The sequence below is a fragment of the Salvelinus sp. IW2-2015 genome, linkage group LG15, assembly GCF_002910315.2.
Source record: "Salvelinus sp. IW2-2015 linkage group LG15, ASM291031v2, whole genome shotgun sequence".
Classification (NCBI taxonomy): domain Eukaryota; kingdom Metazoa; phylum Chordata; class Actinopteri; order Salmoniformes; family Salmonidae; genus Salvelinus; species Salvelinus sp. IW2-2015.
The window spans coordinates 10,274,912-10,295,256 of NC_036855.1; the positions used below are offsets into that span (position 1 = coordinate 10,274,912).

At 42.5% G+C, this 20,345-nt stretch overlaps 1 protein-coding gene and 2 long non-coding RNA genes across 5 annotated transcripts; 1 reads left to right on the forward strand and 2 right to left on the reverse strand.

Annotated features, from left to right (window-relative positions):
- Window position 1: 1 nt before the first annotated feature.
- mvk (mevalonate kinase) lies at window positions 2-19,533 on the forward strand. Its single transcript, XM_024001903.2, has 11 exons — window positions 2-154; window positions 258-354; window positions 6,941-7,088; window positions 8,888-9,035; window positions 10,020-10,175; window positions 10,845-10,948; window positions 11,307-11,352; window positions 11,799-11,889; window positions 12,391-12,510; window positions 12,964-13,117; window positions 14,553-19,533. Exons 2-11 carry the CDS (start codon window positions 277-279, stop codon window positions 14,702-14,704), a joined length of 1,197 nt encoding a protein of 398 aa, XP_023857671.1. The 5' UTR covers window positions 2-154; window positions 258-276; the 3' UTR covers window positions 14,705-19,533.
- On the reverse strand, window positions 2,029-3,073 carry LOC139028787 (uncharacterized). Its single transcript, XR_011480996.1, has 3 exons — window positions 3,046-3,073; window positions 2,398-2,951; window positions 2,029-2,120 (listed from the first exon to the last, which is right to left on the reverse strand). It is a non-coding gene; the product is annotated as an uncharacterized lncRNA (long non-coding RNA).
- On the reverse strand, window positions 3,215-4,204 carry LOC139028786 (uncharacterized). 3 transcript variants are annotated; one of them, XR_011480995.1, is made up of 4 exons: window positions 4,106-4,204; window positions 3,846-4,020; window positions 3,694-3,755; window positions 3,215-3,612 (listed from the first exon to the last, which is right to left on the reverse strand). It is a non-coding gene; the product is annotated as an uncharacterized lncRNA (long non-coding RNA). The 3 variants fall into 3 exon arrangements; XR_011480994.1 differs by having other exon boundaries at window positions 3,215-3,755; XR_011480993.1 differs by having other exon boundaries at window positions 3,694-4,020; window positions 4,106-4,197.
- Window positions 19,534-20,345: the final 812 nt, after the last annotated feature.

Here is a 20,345-nt window from a genome sequence, read left to right on the forward strand (position 1 = left end):
CCCGCTGCTGTGTGTGTTGTGTTGACTGTCGCTTGATGTTTTCAAGATTGTGGTATTTAACAGTGCGGACAGCTTCATAAGGACGCTTTATCCCTTCTAAAAATACAACGGGAGTTTGTAAAGACTATCCCTCATCGTACGGAGTGGTTTGGAGGTATTACTATATATATAGCTACAGGTCGTTTTCCTGATGAATTAACTGGAAAAAGCTAGCTAACGATAGCTATTTTACTAACAATTCAACATTTACTTGGCAGGCTACATTTTGCTATCAGAATGCAAATCAAGGAATGTATCGTGTCTGCACCAGGGAAAGCTATCCTCCACGGAGAACACGCTGTCGTGCATGGCAAGGTAAGTACGTTTTATTATTTTTATTTCACCTTTATTTAACCAGGTAAGCTAGTTGAGAACAAGTTCTCATTTACAACTGTGACCTGGGGCCTGTTGCACAAAACTAGGATAAGGGATTAAGCCAGGATATCTTGGTGATCCTGGCTCAATTGATCCGTAATCCGGTTGCACTAAAGATGGATAGGGGGCAGGAGGATATGTTATGGTATAAATTACCATGGAGATTTATTCTGTGGAGCTAGCCTGCTCCAGACCAGGCTAAATTCCAGGATCTATTTAATCTCATCCCTAATGTCAGTCAGCAGTCACCACAAATGGAAACCAATAGTTATTTCACTGCTCACTATACATTGTTATCACATATAACTAGACGCCACTGTTATTTAAACGTTTGTGATCATATAATTTTCAATGATTTGGATAAAAAAAGATTTTTAGATGATGTTGCTATCATTAGATAATTTACAGTTTCCCATAGACTATAAGGCTATATATAAATGATAGAATATTAGGGCCACAGAGGGGAAAAAAACACAGAGTCTAATAATTGTAACCAGTTGTTTTAAAGGAGGACAGTTGTTAAAATGACAGATGTGGGCATTTCGTGAAATTGTACTTCAGTATGGTTTCATAAACAAAGACATGCTGATGTGCCAGAATATTAAGTATCACATTGTCATAAGTATCAAAATGTAAAACAATATGTAGCTTTTCTGCAGAAAGAACCAGCCTCATAAATTTATGACTTTATCCTTTTTCTCAGTGTGGCCCTAGTACTCTGTCATATAAACAAATACACATTCCATATGAATATAAAAACAATGTGTAACATTATGTTCTTTATTGAATAAGGACAAAACAAAGCAGGTAAACCATCAGCTCCTTCGAAACTGAAGTCACAGTGACTCTACAAGATGGAAAGCACAGAATCCAAGCATATTATACAAAATGATACATACACATTCAAAGGTCTGTATATAACACACCTGCATGTCTGCACACTAAAATAATGCAGGAAAATCCATACACATCAACTGAACAGACAAATGAATGGATGCAATAGCCCTCCTGCAGCCTGTATTACACACAGTATACCGCACATCATCATAAGAGGCCAAATTGTCAAAAAACGAACCCAAAAAAACCCAAATTCCTCTGCCACCGCAGGACATATTTAACCAAAATTGAAAGCACACATACTAACTAAAATAATTCAACACATATTGGTCCTCAGCAGCCGACCACTGTCGTCATCAGGGAAGATTGCCGGATTGTCCCAGTCCATGGCTGGTGGCACTCTGGGGGCCCTCTCCTTCCTCAGGCAGGCCACATTGTGGAGGACAGCACAAGCACAGTAATATCACATGCCCTAACAGGGCTGACCCTTAATTTGTGAAGGCAGTGAAAGCGTGCCTTCAGGAGGCCAAGGTCATTTCAACTCTGGCCCTGGTCCTGGCATGGGCATGGTTGTAGGCCTGTGTGCTTCCTGGGGTCTGTGAAAGGTGTCAGGAGAAAGGCTGGCAGCCATACCCCCTGTCTCCCAGCAACACACCAGAGAATCACCTGTCAACACAAATCTCATCATTACTACCTCATAAAACACAGTGATATTCTTGACACAGCCATGATGGTTATAAATAGGGTTGTGTGGCTTACCTTGTGATAGGCACTGATAGATTCAGAGGCCCGAAAGATTCTGGAGTCATGGACTGAGCCAGGCCATTTTGCCACAAATTGCTGATCACACAGTCAGCATTGCAGACCATCTGAAATCATAAGATGAGGAATTACACCAATCAATGCACATCACTGGCAATGCAGAGTGTTCGTCAATGGACAATATCAAAAAGTTATGTTCACCTGAACATTAATGCTGTGAAAGGATTTCTATTCACAAAATCGGCCTCATGGGCACCTGAGGGGGCTTTTATCCTTATGTGTGTGAGTCCACTGCACCAATGACATTGGGGAAACCTGTCACACAAAGTAATGAGTATCCTACTATGTGTTAACAGTTGTCCTGTAATTTGTAGATCCTCTTACCTGCAATCCTATAGAACTCCTCTTTGATGTCACAGAGTCTTCTGTGGCCAGGGAAGGAGATGAAGACATCTGCTAATGCTTTGATAGCCAGACACACACTCCTTATTGTGCGGCAAATTGTGGCCTTGTTCAGCTGTTCTGCATCCCCCACTGAGTACAGGAAGGCTCCACTAGCAAAAAAGCGCAAGGCCACACAAACCATTTGCTCCACACTCAGTGCATGGCTCCGTGCAGTGCGGTGCTTAATCCTGGGACCCAGTAGTCTGCATAGATACCTGATGCCATCTGCAGAAAACCTGTATCTTTCATATAGATGGTCATCAGGGAAGGCCAGTGGGTCCAACCGGTCCCTGAAGACCCTTTCTCGCCTGAAGGCTCTCCTCAGCACAAGTGCTTCTTCATCCACCACATCTCGCACGAATGGGCATGCCATTGTCAGAGCAGAAAGGAACACACAATTTTGGGCCTTCATATAGGCTAGTGGCCCCACCTGGTGCTGGGGGGGTGGCAAAAGAGGGCGATGCCTTATAACGATGACTTGGTTGTACTGATTGCTGGGAAAATAAAAAAACCTTAGAAAGTGCCACCGTCCTGTGTGCTCACAATAAGAGCTCATATGTCATGGCTCACTTGACTTTACGAGAATACCTAATTTTTATTTTGAGCTGTGTCATCTCTTGAGCTGGGGAGGAAAGAAAAATAATGATTAATACATTTGTGTTACAGTTAGCATACAGTGTACATTGAAGGCATATCTCACCTCCCTCTCAAGTTTTTTATTTCAAGGTCCAGTTTCCTAATTGTCCTCTTTTTTATTTCAGACTCCAGTGCAAGATTTCCATCTTTTTCTTCTTGTACTGAATGTCTATGTCTGCCAGTTCTATTTGGCGCCGGAGGTGGTTGCCATACAACTTTCTGATAGCTTGTGAGCTCTGTGAACACAATACAATTAGCGCAGCTGGAATTTGGCAGGATGTGGTGTCCTTTTATTAATACGCACTATGTTGCCAGGCTGGTTTTCCCACTGTATAGCATCTGGGTCCTGTAAAAGAAATTAGATTTTTTGATTTTGATGAGGACTCCTCACCATTGTAGAGTAAATAGTACTTTCACAGTCTTAACATGATACCTCATGCCTTCTGGAATCCAGAGAGATGTCTCCTCCTCATCATCGTCTCCATCATGTGCTGTTGCTGCTGCACTGGGGCCTTCACCCTATCACATTTAATCGGATTCATATTGAAGCTAGTAGACAAGACATGCCAGGCTACAGTATGCCTTTGATGGAGTACTCACTGGATCAGCATCGTCTGGTGCTTGTGCTGGTGGCTCTAACAGGAACACAGTGCTGCCAGACACTGCAAGGCAATAGGTAAACCAAAGTCAGACAGTCCAAATTGATTCAATATGAATGTGGTTGTATCCCATGTAGAGATGGAAGGACATACCTTGAATGAAGCGGGTGGCATCTTGGGAGGAACCTATGCTCGTCTCTTTCCCCCAGGGATCCCCTCTAAGACGGGCCTGCCTTTATTTAGCTCCAAGGCCATGTCCTCTGCTGGGGTAAGGTCAGCCTTTGGTGACCACCACCCGTGCCTTGTCTGTGGGTATTCTTTTTCACTGCTAAAACGTACAGACAATGTGTGAGCAGGCACCTTCTGGTACAATATATGCTTGTGCTTTGTTAAATATTAGTCAGGGACCATACCATTCTGCAGAATGTTCTTGTATTTGATTTTGACCTGCTGCCATGTCCGTTTTGGCCCGTTCATGTTTAATCTACACACACACACACACACACACACACCATTTAATGGAGTCACACTGCAAAATTACTTTGGTATTTTGTCTTGTTTTCAGTAAAAATATCAAAAAATGTATCATAGCTTTATACAGTGTGATGGAGTTACTTTACACAATTTCACTCATATCTGCAGTGCATTTCAATTAAAAATTTAACCGTTTCATAATTAAGTACAACTGCATTTTTGGAGATGTGAATTAATATTTGAATTGTATTGTGATGTTTCAGCGGAGCGGTGAGTGTGTAATTGTGCACTACTTACGCATTCAGGGGTCTGCAATCCTTTGCCACGCTTTTTCTCTTTGCTTTATCACTGTGGCGGTGTTGCCTTTCTTCTAATTATATATTTTACCTCCCTTCGTATGCCTCCATGAGGATTTGTGCTTCCGACGGGGAAAAGTACGCGGCTCTAGTTGCCATGGTAAATCAGTTAATCTGTGATCTGTGGCGGGGTCTATTTGAGTGAGCCGTGAGCGCGCACCTATCCAGGATTGGTTTCACCTGGCTTAATGAATCCGTGTCTGCTCATCCTGGCTTGGTCTTTGTGCAACCAATTAAGCCTGGACGCACATGTTTTGGCTTCATTGAGCTCAGCTGAGTCATTTATCCCGGATGTCTTAATTCTACTTTTGTGCAACAGGCCCCTGGCCAAGATAAAGCAAAGCAGTGCGACACAAACAATAACACAGTTACACATGGAATAAACAAACATACCGTATATAATACAATAGAGAAAGTCTATATATATTGTGTGCAAATGAGGTAGGATAAGGGGGGTGAGGCAATAAATAGGCCATAGTGGCAAAATTATTACAGTATGGCAAATTAAACACTGAGGTGATAGATGTGCAGAAGATGAGTGTGCAAGTAGCGATACTGGAGCAAAATAAATAACAATATGGTGATGAGGTAGTTGGATGGGCTATTTACAGATTGGCTATGTACAGGTGCAGTGATCTGTGAGCTGCTCTGACAGCTGGTGCTTAAAGCTAGTGAGGGAGATAAGTGTTTCCAGTTTCAGAGATTTTTGTAGTTCGTTCCAGTCAATGGCATCAGAGAACTGGAAGGAAAGGCAGCCAAATGAGGAATTGGCTTTGGGGATGACCAGTGAAATATACCTGCTGGAGCGTGTGCTGCGGGTTGGTGCTGCTATGGTGACCAGTGAGCTGAGATAAGGCGGGGCTTTACCTAGCAACGACTTGTAGATGATCTGGATCCAGTGGGTTTGGTGATGAATATGTAGTGAGGGCCAGCCAACGAGACCATACAGGTCGCAGTGGTGGGTAGTATATTGGGCTTTGGTGACAAAACGGATGGCACTGTGATAGACTGCATCCAATTTGCTGAGTAGAGTGTTGGAGGCTATTTTGTAAATGACATCGCCGAAGTCAAGGATCGGTAGGATAATCAGTTTTACGAGGGTATGTTTGGCAGCATGAGTGAAGGATGCTTTGTTGCGAAATAGGAAGCCACTCGCTACTATTGCCTATTGCCATACCTCCTCATGCCATTTGCACACACTGTATATAGACTTTATTTTTTTCTATTGTGTTACTGACTGCACGCTTGTTTATTCCATGTGTAACTCTGTGTTGTTGTTTGCGTCGCACTGCTTTGCTTCATCTTGGCCAGGTCGCAGTTGTAAATGAGAACTTGTTCTCAACTAGCTTACCTGGTTAAATAAAGGTAAAAATAAAAAACAGACATGTACTGAACAACACTATAAATGCAACAATTAATGATTTTACTAATTTACAGTTCATAAGGAAATCAGTCAATTGAAATAAATTTAATTCGGCCCTAATCAATGGATTTCACATGACTGGGCAGGGGCGCAGCCATGGGTGGGCCTGGGAGGGCATAGGCCTACACGCTGGGGAGCGAGGCCCACCTACTCAAGACCCAGGCCGAGCCAATCACAATGAGTTTTTCACCACAAAGGGGCGGTATTACAGACAGAGATACTCATCAGTTTCATCAGCTGTCTGGGTGGCTGGTCTCAGACGATCCCACTGGTGAAGAAACTGGATGTGGAGGTCCTGGACAGGCGTGGTTACATGTGGTCTACGGTTGTGAGGCCGGTTGGACTGCCAAATTCTCTTATACGACATTAGGAGGTGGCTTATAGTAGAGAAATGAACATTACATTATATGGGATCATCTCTGGTGGACATTGCTGCAGTCAGCATTCCAAATGCACACACCCTCTCAACTTGAGACATATATGGCATTGTTGTGTGACACAACTGCACATTTTATTTGCTTTTTATTGTCCCCAGCACAAAGTGCACCTGTGTAATGATCATGCTGTTTAATCAGCTTCTTGATACGCCACACCTGTGGATGGATTATCTTGGCAAAGGAGACATGTTAACTAACTGGGATTTAAACAAATTTGTGCACAACATTTGAGAGAAATAAGCATTTTCTTTTGTGTATGGAAAAATTCTGGGATCATTTATTTAAGCTCATGAACTATGGGACCAACACTTTACATGTTCTGTTTTATACTTTTAAGTATATTTTGAGCCTGATTTACTTTATTGTATGAATATCTTACTGAAGATAGTTGTCCATGCCAGTCCATCATCTTTATGTATTCATGAGATTTGTTCGTCATATGACCCCCAGGACAAGCAGTGTTATGGTTTTCTGTTCACCGAAAGATTGGTTGTTGAAATTGATTTGACATTAACCACAACAATAATTCAGAGGTATTTTTGCTCCAACCTGTGCTAGGTGGCTCTGGCTGTAAGTTTGAACCTGCGCACATACCTACGGTTGCAGGCCACATCCACCAGTAAAGTCTGCATCAATCTCCCCAACATCAACACTTTCCTCAGCTGGGATGTGACCGCGTTGAAGCAGCTTCTCCCTGACTCTGGAGGTGAGATCTATTCCACTTCTGATAGTGCTGAGCTATTAGTGCTTTTTGTGGTCGTTTCGGTTAAATTATTTTAATGAAAAATTATCATGGATTTTGGTTTTAATTATTTGGATAAGGTTAAATGCTGTAACCACACAGAATAAAACAATGAATAAAAGTCCCATGATGGTAGTGACTGCCCATTACTGCTTATCACCTATTAACCATTTATGCACATTACTTTAATAAAATATTTCAGTTATTGTGTGTATTACATTTGTTTTATTTAACAACTTTATTATTTAATTCCAAGTAATCTCATCTCTATAGAGCTCCTGCCTATGCTTTCTGACAAAATCACTGTTTTGTAGTTCTTCAAAGTAAATAAAGCATACTTTTATGACTGCTGAATACCAACTATCAACCACTTAGATCATGTTCTTTCAGGTAGTGATACCTCTCGAAGCAACAGCTGGTCTCTATATCACATCACAATCGTGCATTCTTCTGCTTCTGTAGCAGGCGTAAAAGAAGAACAGACCAAACACCTACTGTGCTGGAGTGTGCGATCAATTATGGTCTGCCGAATTCTGCGCTACTAAGAAAAGAATACATCTATCCATACTAATTTCTATCACCCCCCCCCACAATCAAGCACCCCTACCCTATTACACTTGCTATCATGCTGAAACAATCCACCCATAGGATTATTCAGCATGTTCGACAGTAACATCTGCTTTCCATTTCTTGCATTGAAAAAAGGAATCCTATCTGTACTCAGCAGCACTGATAAGCTTTCACTTCTTTGACCTTCTTTCCTACTGATCAATCCTTTGGTCTCAATCACTCTGCCTCTCTTCACATTTTCTATAATATCATCTATGGCCATAGATAATGGGACCCCAGTGATCTAGCATAAGCACCAGGGACATGGCTTTTAATCTTCTTCCCATTAAGCTTTTACATTAGCAGAATATTCCCTTGCTGAGCCTGGCTACCACAAAGTATTAGCAGTCTACCATTTCCAATGAACCGGGCTAGTTTGAATTCACCTATCTCTTTCTCTACGGCATTGGTTAATCGGATAGGGTGTAAACGAGGCCCTGTGGTCTCAAACACCATCAGAACTTTCCAATCCGACACATTATTAGTCTTGCTTCCTACCTTGACCCTCTTTTTGCCTTCTTTACTAGATGCTCCACTGCTTTCTGTTTCATAATCTCTCTTCTTCCTATGTCTTTCCACTACAGACCATTCAGATCCTTGACCCTCATCCTCCTGATCCATATCATCAGAACTGTCACCCATATTGATCACATTCCAGCACAGCTGTTGCTTCTCCAACCGTTTCTCCATTTTCTCGACTTGGTCCGCACTACTCTCCATGTCCAACCATCCGCCATACGTTCCTACAAATCGTCCCGATGTCCCGCTTCCTCTTCTGTCTCTCCATTATGGTCATTGTAGTTAATTACCATGTTTTATGCACTACAATATGTAGAATATTGGCCTGTTTGAATCTACAACTCCCCCTACTACATCGCATAGTTCAGGCTTGATCTGATTTATCTCTAGAAAAACTGTGCAATCTATGTGTGCATTGAGCTCACTCCAAAAAAAACGTCACAAATTAATTTAAAAAAAAATATTTCTTTCCAGTTAATCAATCAGCACAAGACACCAATGTAGCACATTTTGGAGATGAACTGGACTTAAACCCAAAACTATTGGCAAAGTTGTAAAATAACAGCTGAAGTATCGTTGTGGTTGTTTTATTCTCCTATTGTAATGTTGTCTATTTGTGTCATTCTGTCTCACAGCTGAGCTGGGGAATGTGAATGAGCTTGATGCAGAGCTTGTCAGGATGCTGCGAAACTTTGTTGGTGTATCAAATGGAACCTTGGATACTCGCAGCATGGCCATCCTAGCCTTCCTCTACATCTACCTCTGTGTCTTTGCCAAGTCAGGGTAAGAGTGTCAACTGATAGAGCTAATTGATTTATATAGGCCAGGTAACATAGGGTAGTGCTAATCTTGGTACCCAAGAACCAAACCTCTAATGCCCTAATGAACACCACAGACCCCATCCTAGTGAGAAAGACTTGGGCAGCTAGGAGCTGGGTAGATGCTAAGGAGTAGGCCTAATCGTGAGTTGACGCTTGCAGCGCTATGCTAGCATGTCTGAGATAGTGGCTGTCCGTCCTGTCAGAGCCCGTCCACCACTAATGAGAGGCTGGCACTGGGCTCACGCTGCAGCCTTAACAAGTCTGGATGCGCTTGTTCCTAGGGAAAGCAGCTCCTTAATTAGTTTTGAGCGTACTCCTGTCCTGTCTGCCCAGAAAGAGCCTGGCTGTCATGGGCATTGACAGTGCCTGTCCTGTCTGCCCAGAAAGAGCCTGGCTGTCATGGGGCATTGACAGTGCCTTGTCTTGTCTGCCCAAAAGAGGCCTGGCGTTGTCATGGGCATTGACAGTGCCTGTCCTGTCTGCCCAGAAAGAGCCTGGCTGTCATGGGCATTGACAGTGCCTGTCCTGTCTGCCCAGAAAGGGCCTGGCAGTCATGGGCAAGTCTGCTGCAGTCACACCCATGCACATATGTACGCCACGCTAGTCGTTCACAATAAAAAGGACTGCTGTGTCTAGACCCTTTGGTCAGTTGGATTAAGATCAAAGGAAATGTGTTTTTTTTAAATGTTTTTGCTGTAGGAGCTTTTGCAAAGTGTGGTGTTTTTGTGTGAGATTGAGTGCCCTAAAACCTATTACAAACACTAGTAGGTAAAAACAATAGTGCTGTTTTTAGCTTTTTCATCCACATTTAATAGTTTTTCACTCAGCCATACCCAACTAGGCTGAAGAAATCCTACTACAGTCACATTCCTAGATGTAAGCAAGCCATGCTGAAAATGTTTGCAGTAATTGATTGAATGTGGTTAATAATTCTCGTCCATCTCAGGGAGTTGCCCAGCCTGACGGTGTCTGTGTGGTCAGAGTTGCCAACTGGAGCGGGTCTGGGGTCCAGCGCTGCCTACTCTGTGTGCCTGGCTGCAGCCATGCTTTCTGCCAGTGGGACCATCCCTTCTCCACTAAGTGACCAGGAAAACACAGCCAGGTAATGACTTAACACCAAATACCCTACTGGATCTATTAACATTGAATTATTTAAAGAAATCTCTCAGTAGCTGTTTTTTTTATTGAACAAACAAACAAATAAAACATTGTAACCCATATGTCTTAATTTATAGTTTTTTTTATTTTTATTTATTTTTACCTTTTATTTAACTACGCAAGTCAGTTAAGAACAAATTCTTATTTTCAATGACGGTCTAGGAACAGTGTAGTTACTCGAATAGTTACTCAAGTTAATTTAGAGTAGCTGCTGCAGCACCACTAGCTGAGTCCTGGGATATGCTATTCCACCCTCCAGACAGTCAGTCAGTACAAATATATTCTGCCCACAGTGTGAACTATTTGCTTCCGTTTGGCCGCAGTTTCTCCAGCAACCTACATATTGTTTTTCAGTCATCTCTAGAGATTTTGATAGTTTTCAGATCCCATTTTTCTTAAATCTATTTCCACAACTGGAGGATGCTAGTCCGTTATAAATTCTGGAAGTCAGATCGGACTTTGTTTCTGATGTCCTCACATGTCAGTATGGGTGGGGCTGGACTCATCACAAGCACAGAGTGAGTGACAAGAGGGCTATGTTAGATAGGGGTTGAAGGCCCAGTGTAAATCCTCATTGTAATCATCTCTTCTGTATTTCATTGTGTTTCAACAGGTGGGGTGAGGTGGAGATGGAGCTAATTAACAGGTGGGCGTTTCAGGGAGAGAGGATCATCCATGGGAACCCCTCAGGGGTGGACAATGCTGTGGGGACATGGGGTAAGACCCGGATCCCTCTGCCTTGTGCACAGACCCCACGGTACCACACAGCTTTGTGGTGTGTGTGGTACAATGAATGGTGTGATACAATCTGGCAGCATGTTCTGTCTGCAGAACGGCACTGAACAGTATTGTAGCGGGAGTTACTTTTCTTGTGTGTGTTCTCTGTGAGCAGGCTGATGTTACAGTTAACAGTGGGAAATGTGCTGCATTTACATGCAGTCACCAGCTGCAGTATTCCTTTGTGTGGTGCGAGGGCTGTTTTGCGGCCAGAAAATACTATTTTGCTCAAATTACTCTACTCTATTATGGTATCTGATTGATGGCCGATTCTATCACTTTGCTTTGACTCTTGAAGGTGGCATATTGAGATACCGTTCTGGGAAGATAACAGCCTTAAGCAGGTACTGTACACTAAACCAAACCCTTTCCATGTCACTGTAGTGAATATGGTCAATGGGCCTAATTTACATTGCCAGTTTTATAGAGTGTGATAGCATGCCTTATTTTAAAGTAGTCGACTGTGTTTTGGAGGGATTAATGAATGTCATCCAGGTCAGTGGGTTAATGGGTTATACTCTTGAACAATTATGGCAGGTGGCATTAAATCCCCAATGCAGTTACAATGGGCTACTTTAGAATAAGGACTTACCTCCGTGACACTGCCCATGCTGTCACAAACAATGAATGGAAAAGATAGTCTGTGCTCCTTCTCTTTGGATTCTATGGACTCCACTCTGCTATTGCCACTCATGAGGAGAAACATTGACAATAGCAACACCTGAATGAATACAGGTACATAATGTGGTATGATATTGCTAACTTTCCTTTAATGTTTTCCCACTTGTAGGGTCCCAATGTTAAGGATCCTACTCACGAACACCAAGGTCCCTCGCAGCACCAAGGTACTTGTTGCTGGAGTGAAGGACAAATTGAACAAGGTACTAAATGGCTGTGGTCTCGTCTCCACTGTGTTCTCCTCCCCAGCCCTGTAATTAGTGTAATCGCCAGTGCTTTAATTTGCATGGGAAAGACACTCTGGGGCCTGGCATTGACTGCCTTCATAAAACATGGAGAAGAAGCGCTAAGCTAGCACCCCTGTGTGCCGTTGCCTAGGTGACATCCACAGGTGTGAGCACTTCTGTTCTGTTAGATTGTCATAGGTGGTGTTACTGGCAGTGTTGTGATTGGGGGAAAGAGCTACATTTTTTCACTCAGCACTGAGTGACTGGCTTTTTGTGCTGCTATGCAATATGTACTGACTGTTTTAATTAATGATATGACCACTAGATGAGACGATATTATGTACATTTGCTGCTTTAGTCTGCACTGTTGACTTATTTTAAGTATATTTAGTGTTGTTAAATTCCTTTACATTGAATTCCCAATTATTTGTAAAAAGCATTCATTCTATATTTTATTTGCTGTTCTCCCCCCTCCAGTTTCCCTCTATTATAAACCCTGTACTGGAGTCTGTGGATGCAGTCTCCTGCACCTGTGAGCAGACCTTAACAGAGATGGCAAGCGACACCCCCACACCAGAGCACTACAATGTCCTGGAGGTACAGTATTGAAACACATGTTGCCTATTGACGGTGTGTTCTGGTGTGGCAGACACTACCAGTCTGACACAGCGTAGAAATGATTGACTTCCTCTTACACATGGTAAAAGCCAGGGGTGCAACTTTCACTAGGAACGGGGGACATGTCCCCTTAACATTTTGAAATTGCATTGTTGTCCCCCCCCAGTTTATCATTGGAATGTGATACAAAATGAGGCAACGGTGTGCTTTAGGACCATGCGGATGCCTGCGAGCGGTCGGGTAGGCTGTTTAGAGTGTTTATCTTCATTTATAAAAAATAATTATACCCCCCCTCACTTCTAAAACCAAAGTTGCACCCCTGGTAAAAAGCTGCATGAAAAGCCAAAATACAGAACAAAATTGTGTTTTCATACAAAACAGATTGAAAATGAAATTATGTAAAACCCACAGCTGCTATTATGTCTCCCATAGGAGCTTATTGACATCAACCAGCACCACCTGAATGTGATTGGTGTCGGACACACGACCCTGGACACCCTGTGCCAGGTCACCCTGGCCAGAGGGCTACACAGCAAGCTGACTGGTGCCGGAGGAGGGGGCTGTGGCATCACCTTGCTTAGACCAGGTACTATAGCTGTCTGCTAGTAATGCCTCCCTACACTTTCATCTGGCTCGCAGTAATCAAGTGGGGGCGTCCCTTTGTTATGTGTTCTTACGCTGCATTGGTATTGCCACCATCTATGGTCCTCGCCTTATTTTTGGGGCAGAGAGTTGCTGAGAGCCTTGTTGTCTTGTCTATATTTCTATGAATAGCGTGACCTCTTAACAGTGAGCGAGATCTGTGAAATGACATCTGCATGCTGATTGTATGTCGACACATCAGTAGATTTGGCTCCATTATATTGATTTGACGGTGAGCCAAGATATGGGGTGTGTGACAAAATGTCACCCTCAGTCATCCTCTTTTGAGGTAAAAGTTCTGTAGTTTCAAACGGACGGTATAGAGAAGGAGAGCTGGTTGAGTTAGCCAGGAGGATCCTGTGTTTCACGCTTATTTCCACAAAAATCCACTGCCACCTTTGCTTATGCCTGCAGCCCGTAACGCATAGAATATATAGCCCCAAATGAAGTTGATTTGTTTTGTTGTACTAGCAAACAAGTGTTGCACATTTTTTGTGGTTTGCAGCTATTTTCCAAAAGGTTTAGTCAAGTGTTTTCCCCTCAGTGCTCTCAGATCAGCTTTGACCTGAGAAGTTTTGATTTGAGCAAGAGCAGGGACGAAACATGCAGTGAAGTAACCTGCTATCCTGCAGCCTTGTTAAAACCAACCACTGTCTGATGACGTGCTACGTATTTATCATTTCTTTGTAATGAGCATTGTAATGATTTTTCTCCACATAGAGATGTACTTTAGCTTACTGTTTGTTCTTCAGCTGAATAAGTACTACTACTACCATTTCAGACACTTTTATCTAAAGCAACTTACTGTACAGAGAGTGGGAGCATACCTTTTTTAAATATATTTGACCCCAGTGGGAATTGAACCCATGACCCTGGCATTGCTAGTGCCATGTTCTTCCCAGCTGAGCCACACAGAAGCGGTTCAGGTTAAATGCCCTCTTCAAGGTCAGTCTGAAATCCAAATCCCACGCAAACATTTCCTTTGTTACATGGTGGGAGGCTTTCTACTTTTACTTTCAGAAATTGCTCCCCTATTTGACACATTTTCACCCCAGGCATTTTAGCCCTAGCCTATGTTTACACATTATTATCCAGTTATTGGGCACCCTGGTGTTTGCTAGAGAGGGCTTTGTGGGTTCAGCTCTCACAGCGGCCGTCAGACTCCACCTCCTAGTGGGAGTCTCGCATCACAGAACCCTAGGGTGCGAACTCCGAGGGGTGCCATTTCAGTAGCAAACCTAGTCCTTCTCCCAAGCTCTGCAGATGTAAATGAATCCTCCGGTGCAGTAAGCAGGAACGGAGGGTCAAAAACAAGTTGGGTGTTAAATGTAGTTCACTGTGTGTGATGGTTTGTTTTTCTTTGTGATTTCCTCTCGTAGAAACGGAGTGCTCGGTGGTCCAGAACACGATCCAGGACTTGAGAGACTGTGGCTATGACTGTTGGGAGACCCGTATCGGTGCAGCAGGCGTGCAGCAGCACTCTCCCCTCGCTGTGAAAGAGGAGGTCCTGGAGGTTTTGGCGCGCTACTGAGACTCACTGGCCATGGGTGTGCCCAATGCCCTCCCTATAGGGTAGCTGGGAGCTTTGCTGCATGACTCTGGCCTACCAAGTATTCTATTGTTAAGGAATGACAGCGAACAATAGAGTTGGCTCCAGTATGGGTTGACGCGTGAATGTTAATAGCACTTGTCTATTAGACTACCAACAGTCAAGACAGACTCTTTGTGTCAGGGGAGGACAATAGCTCATCACACACTCATCACTTATTTTTCTAACTCTGAAATCATGCCATTTCATGAGGTCATGAAACTAATATTGTAGGGGAACTAGGCAGGTGATCACACGTCACTTTGAAATGTTGTTTTCAGTATTGGAGTATGAGCCTGGCCTGAAATGAATGTTAACAGATGTGGTTTTGAACCGTTTTTCTATGTCTAGCATGAGCTTTTCATTAGATTTCTAAAGCGGATGCTGCAGAAAAGCAAGAAACACTGTGCTCAGCAGTGTGTCTAGCTGCTGGTTTTGGCAGGGACAACTACTATTCAAAAACAAACCCACTGAGAATTTTTTATTTTTTTTAAATATAGATGACCAACCTTGACTTTAGTGCTTATTTGTTTTCAACTCAAGATTGGTCCATTTGTCCTTTTTCAGTGTGCGGTTTTTAGTCTTGTTTTTGAATATCTCTACCTTCATTGACATAGTGTTAATTTTGAAAGGTGCAGTGATCTGTTTTTCCAATAGATGGCAGCAAAATGTAAGAATTCACTAACCTCAACAGGGACTGAGTGAGTCAGAGAGATAGATTGTCATTCAGTGTTTGCTTCAGGTGTCAATACAATGCCATGGCTGATGCACTATTTGTTAAACTAACCTTTTAAAACTGAAAACCTTCTAGTTCTATGTGTCACATAAATGGTGTTTGGATGTCTTTTTAAAGGAGCTATTGCACACTTGGACACCATCCAAGACTAGTTATGGTGAATTCATTGACTAAAAATAGAAAATGGATTTTTAAGATAAACCACTTCCTCAAGAAGCATAGCAGGGTAATTGTTTTCTCAAGGTCCAAAGCAAAAATTGTATTTCTCCATACTTTTTTTTGTGGTGAGACCATGTTTTTTTTGAAGACAGCCCCTCAAGCTCTTCTTTCCAAGAGCTGAGTATGAAATTGAAAATGACAGCCATTATCTGATTTCTTTGGTCATCAAATATGTCTGACGCATCATGCCGCAGACCAAGAAATGCAAGGCCTTTAAAAATAACTCTTGGTAGGTAGGCTAGGCTACATCTCTGCCTTTCACATTGGTTTTCATGTTTGTTATTTATATTAACCATGATATGCTACAGCATGTATAAGGGGAAAAAAATCAAATCTTGAATCAATGTATTTCAGTACATATCAGAGGAGGCTGGTTGGAGGACCTAAAGAAGGATAGGCTCATTGTAATCGATGGAATGGAGTCAAACGTGGTTTCCATGTGTTTGATGCTGTTCCATTAATTCCATTCCAGCCATTACAATGATCCTGTCCTCCTATAGCTCCTTCCACCAGCCTCCTCTGGTACATATGCATCCCATATTTCTATTGATTTATTTTCAAAATTAGGAAAGCGTTTGTTTTTGATCAGTGTTAATGTTGTGTGAGAAAGGTGGTGTAGCACATGAGGAATGGGAGGCTGGCTCTCCAAGGCTTATCAGTGAGCCTGGATTAATGTCCTCTAATGTGGATCAACAGCTCGTGGCGTGCAGTGACTCACGCTTACTTTTGTGCTGACACACACACACACACACACACACACAGGCATCTTCAAATTATGTTTTACTTAACTGCTCATCCTCTAAGCATAACAGACATTTCTGCCTATGCTGCATTCATATAAGATGTGGATTAGCCTAATTTAGAAAACTTCTCATTTCGGAAAAGGTCAGTTGGGGATATCTTAGTCTTAAATCTCAATTTTTATTTAATTTTAAATGTCATGAAGATTGAGTAGTGTGGACCTGGCAGTGTGTATGAATGAATGGCATTTGTCACATGCCCCCCCCCCCCCACCCCCCTCCTTTCCGCCTGTCGCCCCTCTCGTCCCCCTGAATTGTGTCATCTTTATGTCAGTGCTGCCCCCGTCACTGCTCTGCACAGTCGCCCCTAACCCCCGCTGCAATTTAATTACCACTGCACTTTTCAATTGAAATGGCATTGACGAGGGGGGACAAGAGGGAGACAGCAGCCCAGCCGTGCCCGTTTCATTTTAAGCTCCTCTTTCTTCTCTACTTTCTCTCTTCTCTACTCTCTCTCCTTTTACCCCTGCGAGGCACAGATGTTTTTTTTAATCAATGTCAGTGCCAGCTTCTTTTTGCTCTGATGAATAGATTCTAAGAAGGCCCTGACATTATTTCAGATAACAGAAGGAGCAATGAAAGGGGGTCAAGGATAGAGGGAGAATGACAGCACTGGAGATGACATAAACACTAGAAAAGCCTTTAAAAGAGAATATGTGTAAATTATATATTTTTGTTGTGGTTTTGTTTTCACAAAGTGTGCAGTGTTTGAATCATTATGGGAGAATAATAAGGGATGCAGAAGTCGTACTGCTCAAGCAAGAGTAACGCAATGGTTAATTTTGCTATGGAAATGTTGTGATCATGATCCCTATGGCACCACCATCCCTCTGGTCTCAATGAGCTGGTGAAATGTTGTCATGACCCATTCACTTTCAACACACAATTGGAACTGGCTGACAATATATCACTTTGTACTTGGCCATGACTGTTTGCCTATGCATGTTTTTCCTTGCAGGTCATTATATCGGTATACATGTCAGTTGGAGATTTTGAGTACAGTATGTGGTCATTAACATTTAGTAGTTTCTTAGGATCCCCATTAGCTGTTGCCAAGGCAGCAGTGTGTGCGCGTGCGTGCGTGCATGTCCATCCTCTCCCAGCCTCCAGGCACAGACAGACGGCTGACAGACATCAGCCACTGAAAGCCCTCGTGGGTCGAGTCTCCGAGCCCCCACCACCATTCATTAGGGCTCTGTGACCCTCCTGTGGGGAGGTTGCCCTTTTGGGGAAGTGACGGGGCGGAGGGGGCCAGGGGCAACTGGCTCTGGTGAAAGCAGGGATCTGCTGACCCTATTAAAGCCAGCGGGGGTGTGGTGGAATCTGTGACAGAATTCCCCAGAGTCCCCACGCTTCATTTGAAGAGGACTGAAACATTGGTGCCACTTTGGAAAAACAATGGGTCACTTGTGACTCACGTGAGCACTAACATAACTAGACAGAGTTACCAGAACTACATCAACATAGAGAGCGTTGACCACCACAGCATATGACTAGTGTCCACTGCACATACCATATTCATGTCATTACATCGATCAGGTAACTGGTTGTGTGAAGTAGTGGAAGAAACCTGCACAGTAGTATGTCATCCCCTTAGTGCCGGCAGCTCTTGTTTTAATTGCAGGCTAAGGTTTCGCTTTTTCTTGTTGCCTTTGAAGAGCCTTATTGATTTTTATACCACCCCTCATCTCTGCTCTGCTCGGTTTAAGAGCAAATCCCTTATGGCAAAGTTACCGGGAATGTAAAAGCATAAAATTGTCAGCAATTCTTTTAAAATTATTTTTCACAAGACTGATGTGCAATCGAGACGTTTTGACATTGAAGTTTTGAAAAATTGGGCTCCTCTGCTTTTTAAAAAGAGTGAGAGGAAGTATTGAGGCTGTATTTTATTCCTGCGGTCTGTCTCGTAGACGGGTCAGCTCAAGGGCTTGCTCATCGCCAACTCTGTAAAAGAATATGTATATTTTCTACTGAATGAGTCAAGTGCACCCCAACTCTAAAGCAGCTATGCTCCTGTTATGGTTAAATGAACTGACCCTGTCAAAAATCCCCACCAAAACTATGGCAATAATGATTTCTCAGGTTGTGTAGTTGACTTCTGTGGAATTAATGCTATCTACTGTGGCATTTGGGTGAATATGCTAGTATATAATATTGAAGTGGTTTCTCTTGATGTCTCTCGGTTATGAAGCTTCAATCAGAAATATGTACAATTCATTGCATCTATTGTAAATCTAGCGACGCAAACATTGATGCCAAATCTTTAATCATGCTACCACCCGCGTTAAGAACCTGGCATAGAACTCAATGCAATTACACTTGGCTTTCTAAAGAACCCAAATATCCAAGAAGAAATTTAATAAGCTGGCTATTATTAAATGAATGCTAATCTAACTTGCATACTTTGAACTGCCTTTTGAATAGAAAATACACTCATCATTGTCCTTGGGATGCCTGCCAATTTAATTTAATCCTGCTGTGTGTCGTTGAGGTTTTGAGAGGATGAAGATCTTCCTATTTAATCACGTGTCATCACAGTGTGATTGACGGCCTGTTAAAACTGTCAACCGCTCATACTTAAAGATTCAGCATTAAAGTGAATAAATCAAGGTGAACAACTGGATTCATAGAATGGAGGGAAACACATTCATCCCTATTAGGAGTTCTGTGATTATATCCCGTTGGTGTGTTCCCCACTGGGGGACATACCCCCCCTCCCCCAAACCCTTTCTGGGGTATCTGTACTTTACTATTTATATTTTTGCCAACTTTTGCTTCACTACATTCCTAAAGACAATAATGTACTTTTTACTCCATGCATTTTCCCTGACACCCAAAAGTATGTGTTACATTTTGACAGGAAAATGGTCCAATTCACAGTTATCAAAAAAACATCCCTGGTGATCCCTACTGCCTCTGTTCTGGCGGTCCCACTAAACACATGCAGCGTTTGTAAATTATGTCTGAGTGTTAGGGTGTGCCCCCTGACTATCCGTCAATTTAAAAAAAATAATAATTGTGCAGTCTGGTTTGCTTAATATACAGAATTTGAAATGGATTTTACTTTTGATACTTAAATACATTTTAGCAGTTCCATTTTACTTTTTATACTTAAGTACATTTAAAACCAAATACTTTTACTCAAGTAGTATTTTACTGGTTGACTTACCTTACTTTTACTTGAGTCATTTTCTAGTATCTTTACTTGTATGACAATTGAGTACTTTTTCCACCACTGCTGTTTAGACCACTCCACTCATGTAATTACTATGGGACAGGTAGGAGTGTTCACATTTCATCCGCTGCATTCACGATAATATCTAATAATCTGAAAGCGTTGCAAAATTGGTATCTCTTCTTGCTCATGCATTATGAATGAGTCACTGTTTTGCATAGATTAGCAATCACAGAAACCTTTCATATCAAAATGTGCCAGGAGGGTTCTATCTCTCTTTTTGAAGACGTTAGGTGACACATCCCTGCGCTTTTTAAGATATGACAGATCAGGTGATACTGTCTCTCCCCCATTTCTCTTCTATGCTCCCTCTTGCTCTCTGATTTATTTCTCCATGCATATCATCATCAGGGGGAATATATGTAATTTTCAACCTGCTTTTAAATTGATTGCTCACTTGCTGAATATCTTTGCATCTGTAGTGTTGTGTCTGGGGCAGCGTGGCTAAGCTCAGCAGGGATGTTCTATTATCAAATTAAATATTTGCCACAACCTAGGAAGTGGAAGATGGCACCCGGACCATCCTTTAAAACCTCTACAGCTGACAGGCAAAAATGTGAATTTCCACCTAAAATGTTATACCCCCAAAAAAGT